Here is a 21800-nt window from a genome sequence, read left to right as displayed (position 1 = left end):
AATGTTGCATTTGTACCAGCCTCCACCATTTCCTTTGGCAGCACATTCCATACATGTACCACCCTCTGCGAGAAAAAGTTGTCCCTTAGGTCTCTTTTATATCTTTCCCCTCTCACCCTAAACCTATGCCCCACCCGAGGGAAAAGACTTCCCTCAGCTTCTGAGGGAAACAGCCCCAGTTTATTCAACCTCGCCGAAAGCTTAAATCCCCCAACCCTGGCGACGTCCCTGCAAATCTCCTCCAAACCCTCTCCAGATTCACAACATCCTTCCGATACAAAGGAGACCAGAACTGCACACAACACTCCAAAAGCTGCTTAAGCAATGTCCTGTACAGCTGCAACATGACCTCCCAACTCCTACACTCAATACTCTGACCAATAAAGGAAAGCACAACAAACGCCTTCTTCACCTATCCTATCTACCTGCGACTCCAAGGTTTCTTTGTTCAGCAACATTCCCTAGGACCTTACAATTAACTGTATAAGTTCTGTTAATATTTGCTTTCCCAAAATGCAGCACCCCGCATTTATCTAAATTAAGTGCCATCTGTCACTTCTCATCCCACTGGCCCACCTGATCAAGATCCTGTTGTATTCTGAAATAACCTTTTTCACTGTCCACTACACCTCCAATTTTAGTGTCACCTGCAAATTTGCTGACTATACCTCTCATTTATAGAAATGACGAAAAGTAGTGGACCCAGCACCGATCCTTGTGGCACTCTACTGGTCACAGGCATCCAGTCTGAAAAACAACCCTACACCACCACCCTCTGTTTCCCACCTTTGAGCCAGTTCTATATCCAAATGGCCAGTTCTCCCTGTATTCTGTGAGATCTAACCTTGCTGACCAGTCTCCCCATGGGGAACCTTGTTGAATGTCTTACTGAAATCCATATAGATCACATCTACTGCTCTGCCCTCGACAATCCTCTTTGTTACTTCTTCAAAAAACTCAATCAAGTTTGTGAGACATGATTTCCCACACATAGCCATGCTGACTATCCCGAATCAGTCCTTGCCTTTCCAAATACATGTACATTCTGACCCTCAGGATTCCCTCCAACAGCTTGCTGACCACCGATGTCAGGCTCACTGGTCTGTAGTTCCCTGGCTTGTCCTTATCACCCTTTCTAAACGGTGGCACCACGTTAGCCAACCTGCAGTCTTCCGGCACCTCATCTGTGACTATCGATGATACAAATATCTCAGCAAGGGGCCCAGCAATCACCTCCCTAGCTTCCCACAGAGTTCTAGGGTACACCTGATCAGGTCCTTGGGATGTATCCACTTTTATGTATTTCAAGTCATCCAGCACTTCCTCCTTTGTGATATGGACATTTTTCAAGATGTCACTATCTATTTCCCTACATTTCTGACCTTTCATGTCCTTTTCCACAGTGAACACTGATGCAAAATACTCATTTAGTATCTCCCCCATCTCCTGCAGCTCCACACAAAGGCTGCCTTGCTGACCTTTGAGGGGTCCTCTGGCCTCATGCCTATATAATTACCTTTGTTTAACTCCAGAATGTTAGTGTGGGACTCCAGCTTTTTGCCCTCCAACTGAATTTCAAATTCTAGCATGCTACGATCACTCTTCCATACACAACCGTTTACAATGAGATTGTTCATTAATCCCACTTCACTACACAATACCAAACCCAAAATATTCTGCTGCTTGGTTGATTCCAAAACATATTGCTTCAGGAAACAATCTAGTACCCTCAATGAACTCTGTCTTGAGGCTAGCTTTGCCAGTTTGATTAATCCAGTCTATATGCATCTTAAAATCACCAATGATTATTACTGTACCTTTCTCACAAGCCCCGAGTATTATTAGACTGGTACTGTGTCCCACTGCGAGACTGCTGTTTAGGAACCTATAGAATACTCTCACCAGGGCCATCTTTCCTTTGCTATTTCTAAGCTCAACGCAGACTGATTCTACGTCTTGACCTCTAGTGCTGATACCATTTCTCACTACACTGATCTCATCCTTTACTAACAAAGCTACACCACCTCCTTTTCCTTCTGCCTATCCTTCAGAAACACTGATTACCCTCAGATACTCAGTTCTCAAATCTGGCCTGCAAGCACACCTACCAAAAGCTGATCACTACCAAATCATACCCATTTGCCTTGATTTGCAGTGTTAACTCATTATAATTATTCTGAATGCTTCATGCATTTGGAAACATTGGATGACAAGAGATATTGAAAGATTGGTCAAAAAGAAAAAGGAAGCATATGCAAGGTTTAGGAAACTAAAATCAAACAAGGCTGTTAGGTGTATAAAGGAAGCAGAAAAGAACTTAAACAAGGAATTAGGAGGGCTAGAAGGACCATGAAATGCCCTTCGCAAATAGGATAAAGGAGAATCCCAATACATTTTATGTGTACTTTAGAATAAAGAGGTTAGTTGGTGGAAGGATAGGTTCCCTTGAGGAGAGAGGAGGGAATTTATGCTTGGAGCCAGAGGAAGTGGGTGAGGTCCTTAATAAGTAACATTAGCATTCACCAAGGAGGAGGATGTGGATGATGGTAATATTAGAAAGCGGTCTATTGATATTCTTGGGCATATCAATATTAAGAAGATGGTGGTGCTGGGTGTCTTGAAAAGCATTAAGGTAGGTAAGTCCCCACAGCCGGATGGGAATCTATCCCAAGATACTGAAGGAGGAAAGGGAGGATATTGCTGGAGCCTTGATAGAGAATCTTTGTATCTCCTTTACCCACAGGTGAGGTCCCAGAAGATTGGAGAATAGCTTGTATTGTTAATTTGTTTATAAATACAACAGGAATAATCGAGGAAATTATAAAATGTTAAGCCGTACCATATTATTGGAGAAGACTTCGAGGGATAGGAATTTTTTGCATTTGGGGAAAAAAAATTGTACTGTTTGAGATTGTTTGCATGGCTTTTTACAAGGGAGGTCTCATCTCAAATTTGATTGAGTTTTTCAAGGAAGTAATGCGGATGATTGATTGAGGATAGGGCAGTGGATGTTGTCTACATGGATTTCACTAAAGCATTTGACAAGATCCCTCATGGTAGTTTGGGTTTTTCTCGAGATCTGTGACCAGTAGTGTTCTGCAAGGATCAAGTTGATGATTTGGATGAAAATGTAGATAGTCTGATTAGTATGTTTGCAGATGATACAAAAAGTGGTGGCTTTATGGATAGTGAGGGAGGTTATCAAAAATTTCAGTAGGATATAGACCAATTGGAAAGTTAGGCAGAGAAATAGCAGATGGAGTTTAATCTTGTCAGTTGTGAGGTGATGCATTTTTGGAGATCAAATGCAAGAGGAAAGTATACAGTAAATGGCAGGACGTTGAGGAGCATTTATATACAGAGGGATCAGAGGATGGAAGTCCATAGCTCCCTGAAAGTGGCATACACGTGGATTAGGTGGTAACAAAGGCATGCTTGCCTTCATCAGTCAGACCATTAAGTATAAAAGTTGGCAAATTATGTTGAGGCTGTAGAAAGCCTTAGACCATGTTTGGATTGTTGTGTGTCACTTCAGTATATGAAGCATGTAAAAACTTTGGAGATGGTGAGAAGAGGTTTTCCAGGATGTTGCCCAGATTAGAGTGTATTAGCTCTCAGGAGATGTTGGACAAACTTGGGATTGTTTTAACTGGAGCATTGAAGGCTGAGGGTGAGCAAATAGAAATATATAAAATTATGAGAGGCACAAATAGGGTGGAGAGAGTTTTTTATTTCCCCCAGGATCAGAAGACTAGGGGGTATAGGTTTAAGGTGAGAGGGGAAAAGTTGAATGGAGCTGTGTGAGGTTTTTTTTTACACAGTAGTACATGACTAGAAAGCCCTGGCAGGGGAGACAGTAGAGGCAGAGGTGATAGCCATGTTTAAGAAGCACGTAGACACATGAACAGCAGGGAATAGGGGGATAAGGATGTTTGCAGGTAGCTGGGATTAGTTTAGATTGACATCATGAACAGACACAGTGGCCAGGAGGACCTTTTCCTGAACTGTATTGTCCTATGTTCCATTATCAAATGTCCCTACTTTTGTACGATTCCTCTGTGTGATGTGACGATCACACATTCTTCCTTTTTTATTTTCTGTTAACAATCAGACTCAATGCTAATCTGCACTCCTGCCTTCTCCGTTAACTTTGATTCTCTAATTTTCATACAACTGAACACCCCCACTCCACCAGTATTTAGTTTAAAGCACTGTCCACAGTCCGAGTTATGCGATTCACCAGCAGTGTGGTTTCAGCACGTTTCATGTGGAGTCTATCCCATTGATGTCAATGAACCATGAATTTGAACCCATTTCTCCCACACTAATCATAACCCTAATGGTCAGAAAATATTATCGTCTTGTCCAGAACACAGAAACATCGTGGAGTACAAATGGGAAATTCTTCACCTACATTCAGCACAACATCGTGGGCCAAAGGGCCTGTTCTGTGCTGTATTGTTCTATGTTCTATAAAAGCTGCTTCAGCGAGAAATCTTTTTTCTTTTTTTCCTGAAGGGTGTGTATGTTTGTGTGTTTTTGTTTTTGGTTATATAAGGAAGTAAACTGTTATATTTCTTGACTATGTTAATCTGTTATTGCATCTTCATTGTACAAGTTTTAATTTATAATTATTAGATTATCAAAATAAATCAAGATTTTTTTAGATGTAGGTCAAACACTACATTGGATAAACAGGCAGAAAACTAGCCACAAAAAGACATGGAGAAAGTGAGGACTGCAGATGCTGAAAATTAGAATCAAGATTAGAGTGGAACTGGAAAAGCACAGAAGGTCAGGCAGCATCCGAGGAGCAGCAGAATCAACGTTTTGGGTAGGAGCCCTTCATCAGAAATGATTCCTGATGAAGGGCTCCTGCCCGAAAAGTCGATTTTCCTGCTCCTCGGATGCTGCCTGACCTGCTGTGCATTTCCAGCACCACTGTAATTTTGACAAAAAGACGTGACCCACTCTCACTAGTTTCATACATATAGATGAAGAAGGACACCACTTCGACTGGGACAACGCATCCATCCTAGGACAAGCCAAACAGAGACTTGTACGAGAATTTCTAGAAGCATGGCATTATAATGGGACTCTGTCAACAGACACATTGACTTGGATCCCATTTACCACCTCCTGAGAAAAAGAACCAGAAATGATATCACTCCCAGAAATTATATCACCACCAGAAATGACGTCACCAACCCAAGGAAGCCTAAACACACAAATAGAAAGTGGGCCGTGCCACCAGCACTTCATCCGGAAGCTCACTGATGATGTTGCCTCATATGGTGATGAAACGTCTGAAAATGAATCTTCCAGCTTAGCAAGCAAACCTACATCCATAACCTCAACCTGAGCTACAAATCTTCTCAAAACTTGATAAAAATGTTTTATCAATTATGTTTCTTCAATAAACAGTTATGATAAACTATGATAGATATTTGTTTAACAAGTTGGTATTTTCATTTTATGTTGTGACTGGTGGAGTAGTGAGACTAAAACAGTGTACTCGTCAGGCTTCGGACTTAACTACTTCGACTGTGATTGTTTTGTTAAGGGTTTTTTTTTGTTTCTGTTGGATTTGTCTCGATGTTGTTCATAGGTAAATAATAGAAAAAAATCAATTGCTTAGGTGTGTCTTTACTACCTTTTTCCAAAGCAATCATTAGGTTGGAAGATTGCGTTTTTTGCTTTGGTTTGTAACTGAATAGTGTTGTGGACCAGGCCAGACCCCCTCAAACATTGCAAGTAGCCCAGATCCTAACTTTGCTAGTTGTTTTAAGCAGGTGCAATGCAGATATTCCAGGAGGAATGCAGCTGGTCAAGCCACTTAGTTTCAAACAAAACAGGATTGGTTTACATGTTTACTAAATGAAAGACAAACAAGAGAGAACAGAGTACAGTATAACTTAACCTGTCTGAAAACCCAACAGATTATCCCCACTTAATGATGCTGTTTGAAATACTTACAATAATCCCTATAAACACTCCTTGGCCCAAATGGAAAAATCAAACACAGGGTCTTACAGGAACTATGTCAGAGAGAGACAGAGGTTCAGCATGAAACTGCTTCTTTAGGTTCAACAGCTTCACAACTGCCTGACTGCTTTCAGTGAATAACCAGATCAAAATCAAACCTGAGAGAACATCTGAGCTGAGAGAACTGGCCACTCCCTTTTCACTGTACACATTTCCTTTTATTAAAACTTGAAAGCCTTTTCCCTGAGGCAGTATCTGCTAGCAATAATCAAATTGGCCCTAAAACCCTTCAAACTTAGACTTTTTGGAACCTGTTTCTTTTACAACCTGTCTGGAAAAACAAAGCCAAGGACAACATAACCTTGTTAAAGAAGCAGCATCATCATAATAGTTTGAAAGAATGTTGTTGCTCTGGACCAAGAGTTAATACTTGATTCAAATAAGTCCCATCCTGTAAGAAATTGGTGCCAAAGAAATAGGATTTTATGGGAGATGGACTTAAAGCTTGGTCTTCCCAAAAGTCTTCATTGAAATTTAAAGGCTACACAAACCAGGCAGAAAAGTGAGAGTTTAAAAGATAATTCACTGCCATAGTATGAGGACATCATGAGGCATTGCTGGGGACACACTAAACCAATAGGATTTAGATAGAAACTTGCATGTTCTAGGAGCTGAGATCCAGGAAAATTGTGAAGGCAGTTATTTAAAACAAACAGGTTTGGGCACTTTTCAGTCCAGAGAAAGTTCCCTCAGTTGATACCAGGTATTAAGGGACTGTCTTAGGAAGACAGGTTTGAGTAGGTTGGGCCTGTACTGTCTGGAATATAGAGCTTATTAATGTGTGAACAGGAGCAAATTACTGCAGATGTTAGAATCTGTACTGAATCAAAAAATGCTGGAAATCACAGCATCTTCAGCTTTGATGAAGAATCTTCTAGACTCAGAACGTTAGCTTGCTCTCTGTCCATAGACACTGCCTGACCCTTATTGATGCATTAATGTTTCTTGGGTGACTTGACAGGGTAGATGCAGTCATTTTTTTCCCCCTATCCTTAACCAGAGTGTATAATCTCAAAATAAGGCATCACACATTTAATACAAAAATGATTGGGAATTTCTATTCTAAGTGTTGTGAATCTGTGGATATCTTTACCCTGGATAGCTATCAAGGCTGAGTTGTTCAGGGCTATGATATATATATTTTTAGTCAGTAAGGTAATCAAGAATTATGGGGAAAAGGCAGGAAAGTGAATCTGAGGATTGTCACAACAACTGTGATCTCACTGAATGGCAGAGGAGACTCAATGGGCTATGTAGCCTACTTCTCCTTTGTCTTATGGTATTAAATGAGTAACACTGATTTGATGTGGAAACATTCAGGACATTCCATTACAGGTGGAAAAACCTCCATTACAGCCATAAAAGTATGGATCACATTTAGTAAAGCTGCAGGAAACCTCTTAGGCACTGTAGCAAAGCATGTGAGAACTGTCATTGATGCAAATAAAAAAAATTTCAAAAGGTAAAACACACAATTACACTAGGAAGAGGAAGGGCTTATGCCCGAAACGTCGATTCTCCTCTTCCTTTGGTGCTGCCTGACCTGCTGAGCCTTTCCAGCCACACATTTTTAAGCAATTACACTAGGAAGCCATAGTATGAGTGTTGCCATGGTGATTTCATTTCTGAGGTGGCTCCAATAGAACCCAAAATTGGAGAAACAATAATTTGAAATGTAGAATAGCTTCTAAAGTAGATATTAAATCAGAAACTGAACAAATAAATGCATCTTGGTACACAACTGGAAGTCTAGCAAATGATGTTATTACTCACCAAGTGGTAGAAGAAGCAACAAACACATCCAAAGCAATATTGAAAGCTTTTGACAATGATTTCAATCTCTAATAATACAATTCCTGAACAGACATGATTTAACTAAAGAATACAGCATCCAGAGAGATCCATTGATGACTTCATTCATTAATGATCTCTATAAGATGAGTGAAAAGATGAAACTGTCTTGCCAGATATTTTGCAGTTCAAAGAAGACCTGACTCTGAGAAAGCCATTCAGTGATATGTGAAGCAGAGGCCCAGTAATTAATATAGATCAACCAAAAGGGGTGAAGACCAAATATGAGAATTTCAAATCCATCAAATTTTTAAGGAATAGAACTATAAAAGGCACATATGATATGCCAATGCAACAGATAGGACAAAAACCAGATACTAAAATCCCTTGCAACTGCTTCAAAGCAAAGTAATCTCATCGGTGCAAACAGTGCCCACCAGTTAAAACAATAGGTCACTTTCAGAAAATGCACTGAAGCAGGACATAGCCATTGGAAACAAAAGATCAATTAACAAGCCACACAAGGAGGTGAATCAGTTAGAACTCTCTTCATGAGAAGACAATCCAGAGTTTTCCCAGTGGAAGTTCTTCATGCCCTCTACCTTGCCTATTTCTGCAATCTCCTTAAATTCAACAATCCTTAACCTACCTGTTTGACCTTGCTTTTGACCAATAACCCTAATATCTCCTTTTGTGACTTTGTTTGGAAACATTCAGTGAAGTACTTTGGGATGTTTTAACCATTTTGGATATGCAATAAGTTATTTTTATGGCTCAGCCACTCTGACAGCAGATTGGAGTTTGTGAACATTAAGTGGATGTTGTCTGAAGGAGGTTAATAATATTCTGTGCACCCGTCAGTAATGATTAGATTGGATGGCTGCAGAAAATCATTGATGGAAAGAAAAAAGGAAATGTGAGAATTAATAAGAGTCCATGCTCTTGTGGCTGTAATGGAGGTTTTTATGCCTATAATGGAATCTCCTGAAAGGTTATCTGTCAAATCAAAATGACTCTGATCATAAAAGGTTAATTAAGATTATAATCCTGAAAGATCAAACATTAAAGCCCATGCGATTGGGAGGTAGTGTATTGAAATGGATATTGAACTGATTGGCAAACAGGAAATAGAGTAAGAATAAATGGGTCTTTTTCCAAATGGCAGACAGTGACTAGTGGGATACTGCACGCATCAGGACAAGGAACACAGCTATTCACAATTTAATTGAGGAAACTAAATGTAATAGCTCCAAATTTGAAGATAATACAAAGCTGGCGGTAGAGTAAACTATAAGGCGAATGCACAGATGCTGCTGAGCAATTTAAACAAGCTGAGTGGGCAAATCCATGGTAGGTGCAGTATAATGTGAATAAATGTGAGGCTATTCACTTTCACAACAAAAGCAGGAATGCAGATTATTATGTGGCTATAAATTGAGGGAGGGGATTATGCAACAAGATCTAGATATCCTTGCGAAAGGTAAACATGCAAGCGTAGCAGGTGATAAAGAAATTAAATGGTAACTTGGCCTTCATGGTCAGTGGATTGAAATACCAGGGATGCCTTGTGTAATTATTCAGGACCTTGATGAGAGCACACCTGGAATACTGTGTGCAGTTTTGATTTCCTATCTGATGAAGGATGTTCTTGCTGTAGATGGAGTATAGCAAAAGCATTAATTCCTGGGATGGCAGGACTGACATACCTGGAGAGGTGCATTGAATAGGATTATATTAGCTGTAGTTCAGAAGAATGAGGGGGATCTCATAGAAACAATAGAATTCTCAATACGGTTTAGTATCTACATCGATAGAATTGCTGTGGTTCAAGAAGGCAACTCACTACCATTTTTTCAAAGGTAACTGGGAACAGGCAATAAAAGCTGCTCAGCCAGCAATGACCACATCCCACAAGTGAATAAACAAAAGATGCAGTCCCAGACCAGAAGCCACAGTCCAACAATATCAAGTAAATCATTTAGGACTGAGATGAAGAGAAATTTCCTCACCCAGTGTCTGTGAAGTTACTACCATAGAAAGCAGTTGAGACCAAAACATTATATGATTTCATTAAGGAGTTGAAAATATCTCTTAGAAATGAAAGGATCAAGGATATGAGGGGAAATTCTGAACAGATGGTTGAATTGGAATAATCAGTCATGATCATAATGAATGTTGGATCAAGTTTGAAGGGCCATTTGGCCAACTCTTGCTCCTGTTTTCAATGTTTCAGAGACAAGGCATTTTACTCATATGTGGGGAATAAGGGAATGATCAGGGAAGAGGTAGGGCTGATCAGGGATAGTGTGGGGAACTTGTGCGTGGAGTCTGAGCAGATGGGGGAAGCCCTAAATGAGTTTTTTGCTTCAGTTTTCACCAAGGAAAGGGACCTTGTTGTGAATGAAAACGTTGAGGAGCTGGGATACAGTCTTGACCAGATCAAGATTGATGAAGATGATGTACTGAAAATTTTGGAAAACATTTAAGATTGATAAGTCCCCAGGGCCAGACCAGATTTATCCTAGGTTACTCTGGGAAGCGAGAAAGGAGGTTGCTAAGCTGCTAGTGAGGATATTTGCCTCCTCAATCTCCACAGGAGTCGTACCGGAAAATTGGAAGGAGCTGAATGTTGTTACTCTTTTCAAGAAGGGTAATAGGGAAATCCTGGCAATTACAGACCAGTCAGTCTTACATCTTTGGTCATCAAAGTTTTAGAAAGAATTCTGAGGGATAGGATTTATGACAATTTGGCAAAGCACATTGTGATTAAAGGCAGTCAGCATGGCTTTGTAGGCGACAGGTCGTGCCTCACAAATCTTATTGAATTCTTTGAGGAGGTGACAAGACAGGTCGACGAAGGTCAAGCAGTGGATGTGGTGTATATGGACTTCAGCAAGGCATTTGATAAGGTTCCCCATGATAGGCTCATTCATAAAGTCAGGACGTATGGGATACAGGGAGATTTGGCTATCTGGAATCAGAATTGGCTGGCTGATAGAAGGCAGAGAGTGGTTGTAGATGGAAAGCATTCTGCCTGGAGGTCAGTGTTGAGTGGTGTCCCACAGGGCTCTGTTCTTGGGCCTCTGCTGTTTGTAGTTTTTATAAATGACTTGGATGAGGAGGTTGAGGGGTGGGTGAGTAAATTTTCAGATGACACAAAGGTTGGAGGTGTCATTAATAGTATTGCGAGCTATTGCAGGCTGCAGTGTGACATAGGCAGGATGCAGAACTGGGCTGAGAAATGGCAGATGGAGTTCAACCTGGATAAATGTGAAGTGATGCATTTGGAAGCTCGAACTTGAATGCTGAATATAGGATTAAAGACAGGATTCTTGGCAGTGTGGAGGAACAGAGGGATCTGGGTGTGCAGATATAGAGATCCTGCAAAGTTGCCACCCAATTGGATGGAGTTGTTAAGAAAGCATATGGTGTTTTGGCTTTCATTAACAGGGGATCGAGTTTAAGAGCCGCGAGGTTTAGCTACAGCTCTACAAGTCCCTGGTGAGACCACACTTGGAATAGTGTGTCCAGTTCTGGTCACCCTACTATAGGAAAAATACAGAGGCTTTGGAGAGGGTGCAAAGAAGGTTTACCAGGATGCTGCCTGGACTGGAGGGCTTGCATTATGAAGAAAGATTGAATAAGCTCGGACTTTTCTCTCAGGAGAGAAGGAGGAAGAGAGGAGATCTGACTGAGGTATACAAGATAATGAGTGGAATAGATAGAGTTAATAGTCTGAGACTTTTCCCAGGGCAGGATTGACTGGTAATAGGAGTCATAGTTTGAAGATATTAGAAGGAAGGTATAAAGGAGACGTCAGAGGTAGGTTCTTTACGCAGAGAGTTGTGAATGCATGGAATGTTTTGCCAGCTGTGATGATGGAAGCAGAGTCATTAAGAACTTTTCAGCAACTGCTGGACATACACATGGATAGCAGTGAGTTGAGGGGTGCATAGGTTAAATTTTTATATTTTACATTAGGATTAAATCTTGGCACAAAATCGCGGGCCTAAGGGCCTGTTCTGTGCTGTACTTTTCTATGTTCTATGTTCTAATATCCTTTCTGCCTTAAAGTATATTCAAAGATTATTCTTCCATATATTCCAGTTTCTACTTTCACACCATGTGATATCTCAATCTTTGTCTTATTCTGTGTTAAAATTTAAAGAGGTGATTTCATTTGGCTACATTTTGTTTCTGGTTTAAGTCTATGAAAACTGTTGAATGTGATTGGTTCCTTGAACAGCTTCATGACATCACTGTCTTCATTCTTGAATCTTAATTAGACAGGGCTGCAATCAATTATACAGAAAAGAGGTAATGCTTTTGCCACAGAGATCGCGAAATCTCTCAGTGAGGCAAAGTCAGTGATTTATGCTCTTGCTGAAAATCCAGGCTAATGTTTCAAAAATTCGTTGTACTAACTGTTACTAATAATTGCATTTATAACCAAATTCCTAAGCATCTGCTTGCAGCATGTTTCATTGCAGAGAAAATGATATGTAGATGTAAATGTTATTTTTATGCAGTGAAGAGCTACGCAAAGAAGCACGTCAGATAAAACGTGAGCTATTGGCAGCAAAACAGAAGAAGTTGGAAATTCTGAAAAAGGAAGACGAGCCACAAGGTAAAAAAAAACTTCTGCCTATTCCTGAGACTTCAAATTTGTATGACTACTTTCTGAAAATCAGCAAAAGGCATTTCAGTGTGATTCAGCTCTCTCAAGGACTGTGCTTTCTTGCTGCCATAAGCCAAATGACACCCTGTTGCATTTGCCACATTTCCACTTAGGAATATAAATCAAACATATAATCATCTAATCAAGCATCTGTGCACATATGCAACGGTGCTACTTACAGTTTAGTATATGCTATTCAGACCCAGCAATGCAATCTTCTGTAGTACTTTCAAATTCATTCACGGAATGAGGACATCACTGTCTAGGCCAGCATTTGGTGCCATGTCTAATTGTCCTGGATGAAGAGGTGGCAGCGGTGAGCTGCTTTCATGATCCACTGTTATTCTTGGAATATAGGAACACAATGCATTTAGGAGGGGAGTTCCAGGATTTTGACTCAGCAACGTGAAGGAACGGTGATATAGTTCCAAGTTGGGTGTGTGTGTATCTTGGCAGTGAACTTGCTGGTGGTGGTGTTCCCAAAGATCTGCTGGTCTTGTTCTTCTAGATAGTGGAGGTTGCAGATTTCCAGGGTGCCTTGGTAAGTTATTGTAGTGTGTCTTGTACCTTAATGCATATTCTGTCCTCAAAGGAGTGCAGTGGGCAAATGGTTGCACATTTAGAGGCCAGCCTCCTAACCTTTGTCAACAGCTTCAGCAAGGCATGCAAGAGCCTTATAAAGACTTAAAATAAACACTCAAAATCCGCACTAACCTGCTGATCCACACTGCGCCCCACCCCATTTGGCTGCATATTTTTTAGGTATTTATTTTATTCAGGTCTTTCTCCATTCTTACTTGCAACACATCTATCAGTGATCTGGGTATTTGTCCAACGATGAATGTTTCATTCATGGGCTATTCTGTTTAATTTTTGTCTTGCATCATGGTTGGTCTAACCTTCACCATAGTTGACTGTATTAAGTACTGCTGACTATTTGTCCTAGGTGACTAATTCTTGGGACTCTGTTCCCCATTTATGCTTTTATCGCAACACTCACCTTTGTAACACCACTGTTACATACATTAGATCCTTAAAAGAACATAATACGACATTTTTAATCAGTAACCAATTTCCTAATATGCTCTGACACTTCTTAAATATCTTAATTTTATGATCAAGCCTTCCAAACAGCATTATATCTAAAGCTTTTTGAAGATCCATGTATATAAGCATGGTGCTAGTTGAGTAGCAAAATGCAGTTCATGCATTTCAAGGATGGTCTATGTCATACATTATCAGGAAGTTAATGGGGGCTTTCCATGCAGGTACCATAAACATAGAGTAGGTAAATTGTGATGCCAGCTAGCATCTAATGCTGATTTTGTGCCAAGCCTCCCATTTTAGCTCTTGTTGTGATTTTTCTTTTGTCACACTGGACAGCCTCCTTTCTTAATTAAAACAGATGCTCAACTGGCATTTTAACAATGCAGAGGATTAACCCCACAATGTTATTTAAAGGGAGGGAAGATCTCCAGACACCAGGAGAGCAGGAGAGAGCAACTCTCAAACTTTGAACTTCTGATCGTGAGAAATAATACTCTCCACAGAAAGAGTGGAGCTCTAGGCATCAGGAGGACATGGTAGAGGGATGACAAACAAGAAGGACACCAGGTACTGATCTCAGCATAAAATCAACAGCAAGTTGATAAGGCATGGGGACAGCAAGGAAATCATTAAAAAGTCACATCGACCCAGAGGGTAGCTCTGACATTAGAGAGAGACAACTGATAATGGTTTAACCTGAGGGTCACATGCCTCTGGTGAGGTGCAAGATCAAGGGACCTTCATGGTAACCTCAGCTAGTGTGGAAGTTGAGCCCATGTTGTTGATATCACTGCATTGCAAACCAGCCATCTACAACTGAGCTAACTGACTGCCAGAAAAGGCCAACTCAAATCAGTATCATTGTATTCACAACAGTGAAATTTAAAAAATCGTTACTTCTCAAAATTGCCCCAATGATTCCTAACCAGAATTATAAATACCAGATATCAGAACCAACTTTATACTTAAAATAAAAATTAGCAATTTATTATTAATACTATAACTTTACCTCGTGTAGTTTTGCACTGTTAATCTAATTAATGGCTAGGATATAAACAATTTTCTTTGAACATAGCCCCATTCCACATATACTAATGTAGTTAAAGGATAAATTGAAAGAAAACTACAAAAGAAATATAACTGGCCAGTTCACTTAAGCAGTTTCAACGATGCATAGTGTCACAGGCATATGAGATTTGTATCTTGCTTGAGTTCTGAAGACTCTGGTCAAAGCAAGAAGCTTCCCGGTAGGTTCTCAGGTGTATTCACTTATTTATTATAACTGGGATTCTTCTCTTAAACATTCAATCATTCACTTACTGAAGGATAACTAGAGTCATAAAGATGTATAGCCCGGAAACAGACCCTTTGATCCAACTCGTCCATGCCGACCAGATATCCTAACCTAATCTAGTACATTTGCCAGCACTTGGCCCATATCTCTCTAATCCCTTCGTATTCATATACCCATCCAGATGCCTTTTAAATGCTACAATTGTACCAGCCTCCACCACTTCCTCTGGCAGCTCATTCCATATGTGCACCACCCTCTGTGTGTTGCGCTATAGGCCCCTTTTATATCTTTCCCCACTCACCCTAAACCTATGCCCTCTAGTTCTGGACTCACCCAACCCAGGGAAAAGACTTTGTTTATTTATCCTATCCATGCCCCTCATGATTTTATAATCCTCTATAAGGTCACCCCTCAGTCTCCGATGCTCCAGGGAAAACAGCCCCAGCCTATTCGGCCTCTCCCTACAGCATAAATCTTCCAACTCTGGCAACATCCTTGTAAATCTTTTCTGAACCCTTTCAAGTTTCACAACATCGTTCCAATAAGAAAGAGTCCAGAACTGCATGCAATATTTCAAAAGTGACCTAACCAATGTCCTGTACAATGCAACATGCCCTCCCAACTCCTATATCAATACTCTGACCAATAAAGGAAAGCAGACCAAATGCCGCCTTCACTATCCTGTCTACCTGCGACTCCACTTCCAAGGAACTATGCACCTGCTCTCCAAGGTCTCTTTGTTCAGCAACACTCCCTCGGACCTTACCATTAAGTGTAGAAGTCTTGCTTTGATTCACTTTTCTTGGTTAGACTGGTTGGCATTGGCATTCCTGTTGTTGCTCCTTTAACATCCAGACATTTACAAGCCTCTAAGCATAATGCATCTGTGGAGCCAAAATATCTACAGTGTTCTTTTAATAACAATTAACCTTTTTTTTTTATAAAACAAGCTGTTGTTCACAGTCTAAAGGTCACCTTCAATCCACAGCTCTCAGTTCCAACCAAAAGTGGGGAAAAAATGAAGATCTCAACAGTGTGCCAAAGGACACTCTTAGAACCGAAACTGAGCATCAATAAGCAGCTTTTCGCTGTGTCAATACAGCTTGATTGCATAGTCAGGATGTCTTTCATCAATTTGCTGATAATCTAGAATAGACCAGTAATTAGCTGATTGGATTTGTCTTAATGTACCTTTGTTAGGGAGATAGCTGTATTCCAACAGTTTGGCTATGTTGTGGCCAGCTTTGCAGAACATGTTTTCATTACTACTGCCAGAGTATTGTCAGGGCCAGTAACCTTTCTAGTACCCAGTGCCTTCTGTCATTTCTTGATATCATATGGAGTGAATTAAATTGACTGAAGACTGGTGTTAGTGATGGGAGGATTTTAGTCTTTGAAGCTAGCCAACATTTTAAGAATGTTAGATTTTCCAGGTATGCTGACTTCTACTTTCTTCGCAACCAACACCATCAAAAACTCAAGCAATGTAATACAGAGCTAGAAATGTGAAATAAGAAAACAAAATTCTGGAAAATCTCTAGCAGGTCAAACAGCATCTGCAGAGAGACAGAGTTAAATTCAGGAAATGTATCAACCTGATACATTAACTTTATACTCTCCTGTGATGCTGGCTGACCTGTTGATTTGATTTGGTTTATTTAATCTATTTTTCTAATCAACCTATTCAGGTTGATTACTCTAGAGATGTTATTACACACCTCTAGAGTAGGTCAGACTTGAACCCAGGCCTCTCAGTCTAGGGGTAGGGACATTATTGTTGAGTGTTTTTACCATTAATGACAAATTAACTTAATTGCCCCAACTGGTATTTGTGTGCATCACCTGTGGCTTGTTGTCACATGTTTTTGAGTCAGAAAGTTGGGCTCAAAGTCCTCTGCCAGCAATCAAACAGTGCTACACTGCTGGAAGTGCCATCATTAAGGTGAGGTGCTGAACTACTGCCGGCCCACACACTCAGGTGGAGGGGAAAGATCCTATGACATTATTTTTAAGACGGATGGAGGAATTATTCCTTGTGGCCTGGTCAATATTTATCCTTCAATTAATATCATCAAAACACATTATCCAGTCGTGACCACATTGGCATTTATGTAAGCTTGACGTGTCCCTGCCACATTTCCTACATTATAGTAATGACTGCAATGAACTTCATTGATAAAACGTACTTTGGGGTTTTTCTGGGACACAAATATCAATGCAAGCAAAAACTTGATGAGAAACCATTCTCTCCTCAGATATTGCCTGACCTGGGTTTTTCGGCCTTTATTGTTTGAATTCAAATTTCCAGCATCCATAGTATTTTAAGAAGATGTATGGTGTGTTGACTTCCATTAGAGAGGGATTGAATTTAAGAGCTGTGAGGGTTATGCTGCAGCTTTATCGAGCCCTGGTTAGACCACACCTGGGTTATTGTGTTCAGTTCTGGTCGCCTCATTATAGGAAAGATGTGGAAGCCTTAGAGAAGGTGCAGAGGAAATTTACCAGGATACTGTCTGGACTGGAGGGCATGTCTTATGAAGTAAGGTTGAGGGAGCTAAGGCTTTTCTCATCAGAGTGAATGAGAGGTAACTTGATAGAGGTATACAAGATGCTGAGAGGCATAGATAGAGTGGATAGCCAGAGATTTTTTCCAGTGGCGAAAATGTCTACCTGAGGGGGCATAATTGTTGGAAGGTTTAGGGAAGATGTCAGAGATAGGTTCTTTACACAGAGAGTGGTTGGTGCATGGAATGCACTGCCAGCAGTGGTAGTAGACTCAGATACATTAGGGACATTTAAGCAATTCTTGGATAGGCACATGGAAGGTAGTATAATGAAGGGTATATAAGTTAGTTTGATCTTAGAGTAGGATAAAAGGCAGGCACAACATCAAGGGCCAAAGGGCCTGTTACTGTGCTTGAGAAAAAAAGAAAATGAGGTAGGCTCGAAGCAGTGCCATAAAGGAAGAAGGCAGGTCTGAGAGGATGTTATTCTCGAGCATGGGGCACCAATAGTGCAGTGGTTATTATAATCTGATTTTAGAGTAGGATAAAAGGCCGGCACAACATCGAGGGCTGAAGGGCATATAATGTGCTGTACTGTTGTATGTTCTTTTACTTTTGGATTAGATATTAATTCAAATCTAGTTTACTTTCATTTCTAAAACTTTGCTGTGTGAGAATTGAACTATTTGCCAACAGAACAACAGTGACTGTTTAACAAACTTTGTCTTAGTTTGTTGTGGTACAGTAGTACCTTACAAATCTCCAAACTATTGTGATTAATCTGTGTTTACTCATTTGAACATAGGATTATGAGCAAAAGAATTCCATTCAGGCCCTCGAACCTGTTGCACCATTGAATAAGATCACAGGTGATCTATTGTGTTTTGAAATCCACATTCCTACCTACCGTCAAAAACTTTAATTTCTTTGCCTAGCAAAAGTCTACCTGTCTCTGCCTTTAAAATAATAAATTATCCTGTCATCTTCAGCTTCTGAGACAGAGTTCCAAAGTGTCTCAAGCCTCTGAAAAGAGGGATTCTCCTTATCACTGTGTGGGTCTAATTTACTCAGCCTGTCATTGTAGGATAGCCTTCTCATTTCAGCAACCAGTCCAGTGGCGAGTTGCTATAATGTCCTCCAGTATGATCTAAGTATTCCTTGCAAAGTGTTCCTTAAATACAGGACCAAATTTGTACCTAATACTCCAGGTGTAGTTTTAACAAAATCCTGTACAATTATTGCAAAAGATTTTTATTCCTGTACTCCAGTCCCAGGCAATATGCAGTTTGCTTTTTTAATTGCTTCATATACTTTATCAATACTTTGCATGAGTATACCTAATTCCCTCTGAAGTGATATTTACAAGTTTCACAACGTTTGGATAATATTTACTTTATTTCGTAGAAAGAATGGAATCTAGCCTATTAGTCAATGAAATACTCCATCTGCCGTTGCTTATTTACTTAACCTGCATCATTTTGCAGCTTCTTTGTGACTTCATCACAGCTGCATTTTTGCCTAAATTTGCAATATCAGCAATGCATTGTATAATGCATTAGTTTGTTTGTATAAATTATCACAATAATTGTAAATGGCTGTAACTAGCACTAGTGTTTTGGAACTCTATTAACCACAACAATCAATTTGAAAAATGCCCTGTTTAATCCTATTTTTTATGCTTTCTGTCCATTAACCAATCCTCTAATCCCTTAAATCTGTGACTGTCTATCTTGTATATTAACCTTTGTATGACACTTTATCTAATGCCTTTGAGAAATGCAAGCATTGCTGCATCTACTGTTTCCTTTATTCAACCTGCTAGTTACTTCCACAAAAACTCGAATAAATTTGGTTTAACATACAGTCAGACATTTTATTCTTTGTACTGCCAACATGGCTTTGCCATATTGGTTTTAGCTGATTTTTTTTATTTCCAGTGCCAGTTTTAGGGTTATTTTACAATACACATTGTAGTAATTGTAATGAGGTTAGCCAGGTGGACCTCATGGATTTAGTTCCCTGATTGGGGCTATTAATCTGGTCCACTCAGAGCCCTGGGTGACAGATAAGACCAGGAGTGTCAGACATCCTGTTCAGTCAGAGTTGGCTTTGAGAGAGCTGGAACAATGTTAGGGACTCTTCACTTGTAAATAAAGGGTGACTAGCTGACAGAATACTATCCCCTCTGGAGTTATTTCAGTGACGATGAGAGAAAAGTACACTTCTAAAGAAATTCACTTGCAATAGTCATTTTTGAATTGGCGTAAGCATTTCTGACATCATGCCATTGTTTGGGAAGCTGGACATCCTGCCATCGCAGACTAGGCCCGTTATGTGGAAAGGAGAAGTTTTTTTTTCCCAGGCAAATTACATTGGGGCATATGAAAAGCAACAAGGAAATCACCTGACAGCTTGTAGACCCACAGCATTTTCAGTTAATAGGAGCCTAATTTTCCCTGAGGCACCAGATACTAAAACCTTTCAAGAGTTATCAGATTTACTTAAGGAATATTACAACTCCAATCCTCCTCTAATTTTGAGACGCTATTGGTTTTTCTTGGCAATTCAAGAGTCAAGGGAATCAGTATCGGGATTTTTGACGAGGTTAAGAAAACTGACAGAGGCTTGTCACTTTGGTTTAAACCTTAATGAAATGCTGAGAGACTGTTTGGTATGTACGATTAATGATATAACCATGAAAAAGCACCTGCTAGCTGAAGCCCAACTGGACTTCAAACATGCACTACAACTGGCTTTATAATTGGAAAATGTAGCAAGTGGAGCATGTCAGTTGCAGGATATCTGATTGAAGTGGTTATCTTTGCCAGTCTGAGCTTGAGAACACCACTTTAGTGATGGTAATTGCATAGCCTCACTCAGGGCATAACCTGAACAGAAGGACTGTAGGTCAGTCCACAGCAAAACTCCAAAACAAAGCCAAGCCTCGGCCAAACAGCTAAAATTTTCTTCAGGATCCGCAATGGCAAGCCATTGAAGTTGCTGCAGATATGCAGATTCAACAGCAAAAGAGTCACATTGGATCTAAATTAAGGGAACTAGTATCCAAGAGAGTACACACCCTGTAAAGTCCACCTATAGGTGTTTGGAACAGTTAAATTGCTTAGTAACATCCAAATCAGAAACTATCAAAATTAGCATCTGGTTAAATAGTTGCCTGGTTCGAATGGAGGTTGATATCGGCATGGCCATTTCAGTGATCGCAGAACCAGTCTTTAACAAAATTCAGTCTGGACTCCAACCTTTAGGTTTGCGCAAATTCTCGGCTAGAATGCGAATCTATACCGGGAAGCCTTCACATATTAAAGGTACAACTTTGCTTCTGGTCTCTTATGAGCAGCAGCTAGTTCAGTTACCATTGACTGTAGTAAAAGGCTTGGGCCCATTTTTTGGCAAAACTGGTTGAGACAGATTCACCTAGATTAGCTCAACATTGTTTCATTTAGAAAATGGCTGCCTGAGTAAAGTTCTAATTAAAAACCTGGAAGTTTTTCAGAAAGGTCTAGGGACTATCAAAGGAACCAAGGCCACCTTTTGTGTTGACCAGGAAGTAATTCCACAATTCTGTAAGCCCCATCTAGTAGGCAAATGTATAAGCAGAAATCAGAAGAGTAGAAAACTAAGGAATCCTCAAGCCAGTCCAATTTGCAGAATGGGCAGCACTGGTTGTTCCAATTGTGATGCCTGACCCATCGTCTTGTGGGGATTTTAAACAAACAGTAAACTACTTGTCAGCTGGATAAACCCAATCCTTCACCTACAGGATTACTACGCAAAGCTAGCAGAGATGCCATCCTTTGCAAAGCTGGACTTGTGCCATGCGTGCTTTCGATTGTGGTTAGTTGAAGATGCCCAGTAGTATGCTGCCGTTAATACCCATAAGGGTTTGTAACAATATATGAGACTGCCATTTGGGGTATCATCAGCCTGTGTAATTTTTCAGCGGACGATGGAGAACATTTTACAAGGTCTGCCCCAAGACACCATTTATCTCAATGACCTGCTAATAGAGAAGATTGATAAGTGCTCTTAGAGAACTTGGACATAATCCTGTTTCTCCCACTTTGGTGAATGCCTTAGAAGGGAGAGATATGTACTCCAGGTACCTCAAGTGACCCAATTAGGTTACAAAGTCAAGAAGACCAGGTTACACTTGTTGGAAGATTAACGAGTACAATCAAAGGTGTCCCTGCTCCCATGACTGTACCGGAGCTTAGGCCTTTCCTTAGGCTGGTGATTTCTTACAGAAAGTTTGTACATAACCTCGCCTCCATCTTGGCACCTTTGTATCAACTCTTGTAAAAGGGTCGGCCTTGGAAATGGTCATGTATGCAACCCATATCTTTCAGGGAAATAAAGAAATGGCTATTATCCTGTAAGATGTTGGCATTCTATGATCCCATGAGAGGTCTGGTACTGGCAA

General features: G+C 40.2%; 1 protein-coding gene across 1 annotated transcript in view; it reads left to right on the top strand.

Annotated features, from left to right (window-relative positions):
• cwc27 (CWC27 spliceosome associated cyclophilin) overlaps window positions 1-21800 on the top strand; it is a 267994-nt gene that overhangs the window by 157056 nt on the left and 89138 nt on the right. Inside the window, exon 11 of the mRNA XM_072570824.1 lies at window positions 12366-12463. Within this exon, the coding sequence (XP_072426925.1) occupies window positions 12366-12463 (98 nt within the window). The remainder of the gene's footprint in view (window positions 1-12365; window positions 12464-21800) is intronic.

Source organism: Chiloscyllium punctatum, chromosome 1 (genome assembly GCF_047496795.1).
Source record: "Chiloscyllium punctatum isolate Juve2018m chromosome 1, sChiPun1.3, whole genome shotgun sequence".
NCBI classification, from domain to species: domain Eukaryota; kingdom Metazoa; phylum Chordata; class Chondrichthyes; order Orectolobiformes; family Hemiscylliidae; genus Chiloscyllium; species Chiloscyllium punctatum.
The sequence above is the reverse complement of the archived record's forward strand: the minus strand, read 5'-3'. Positions and strand labels throughout refer to the sequence as shown.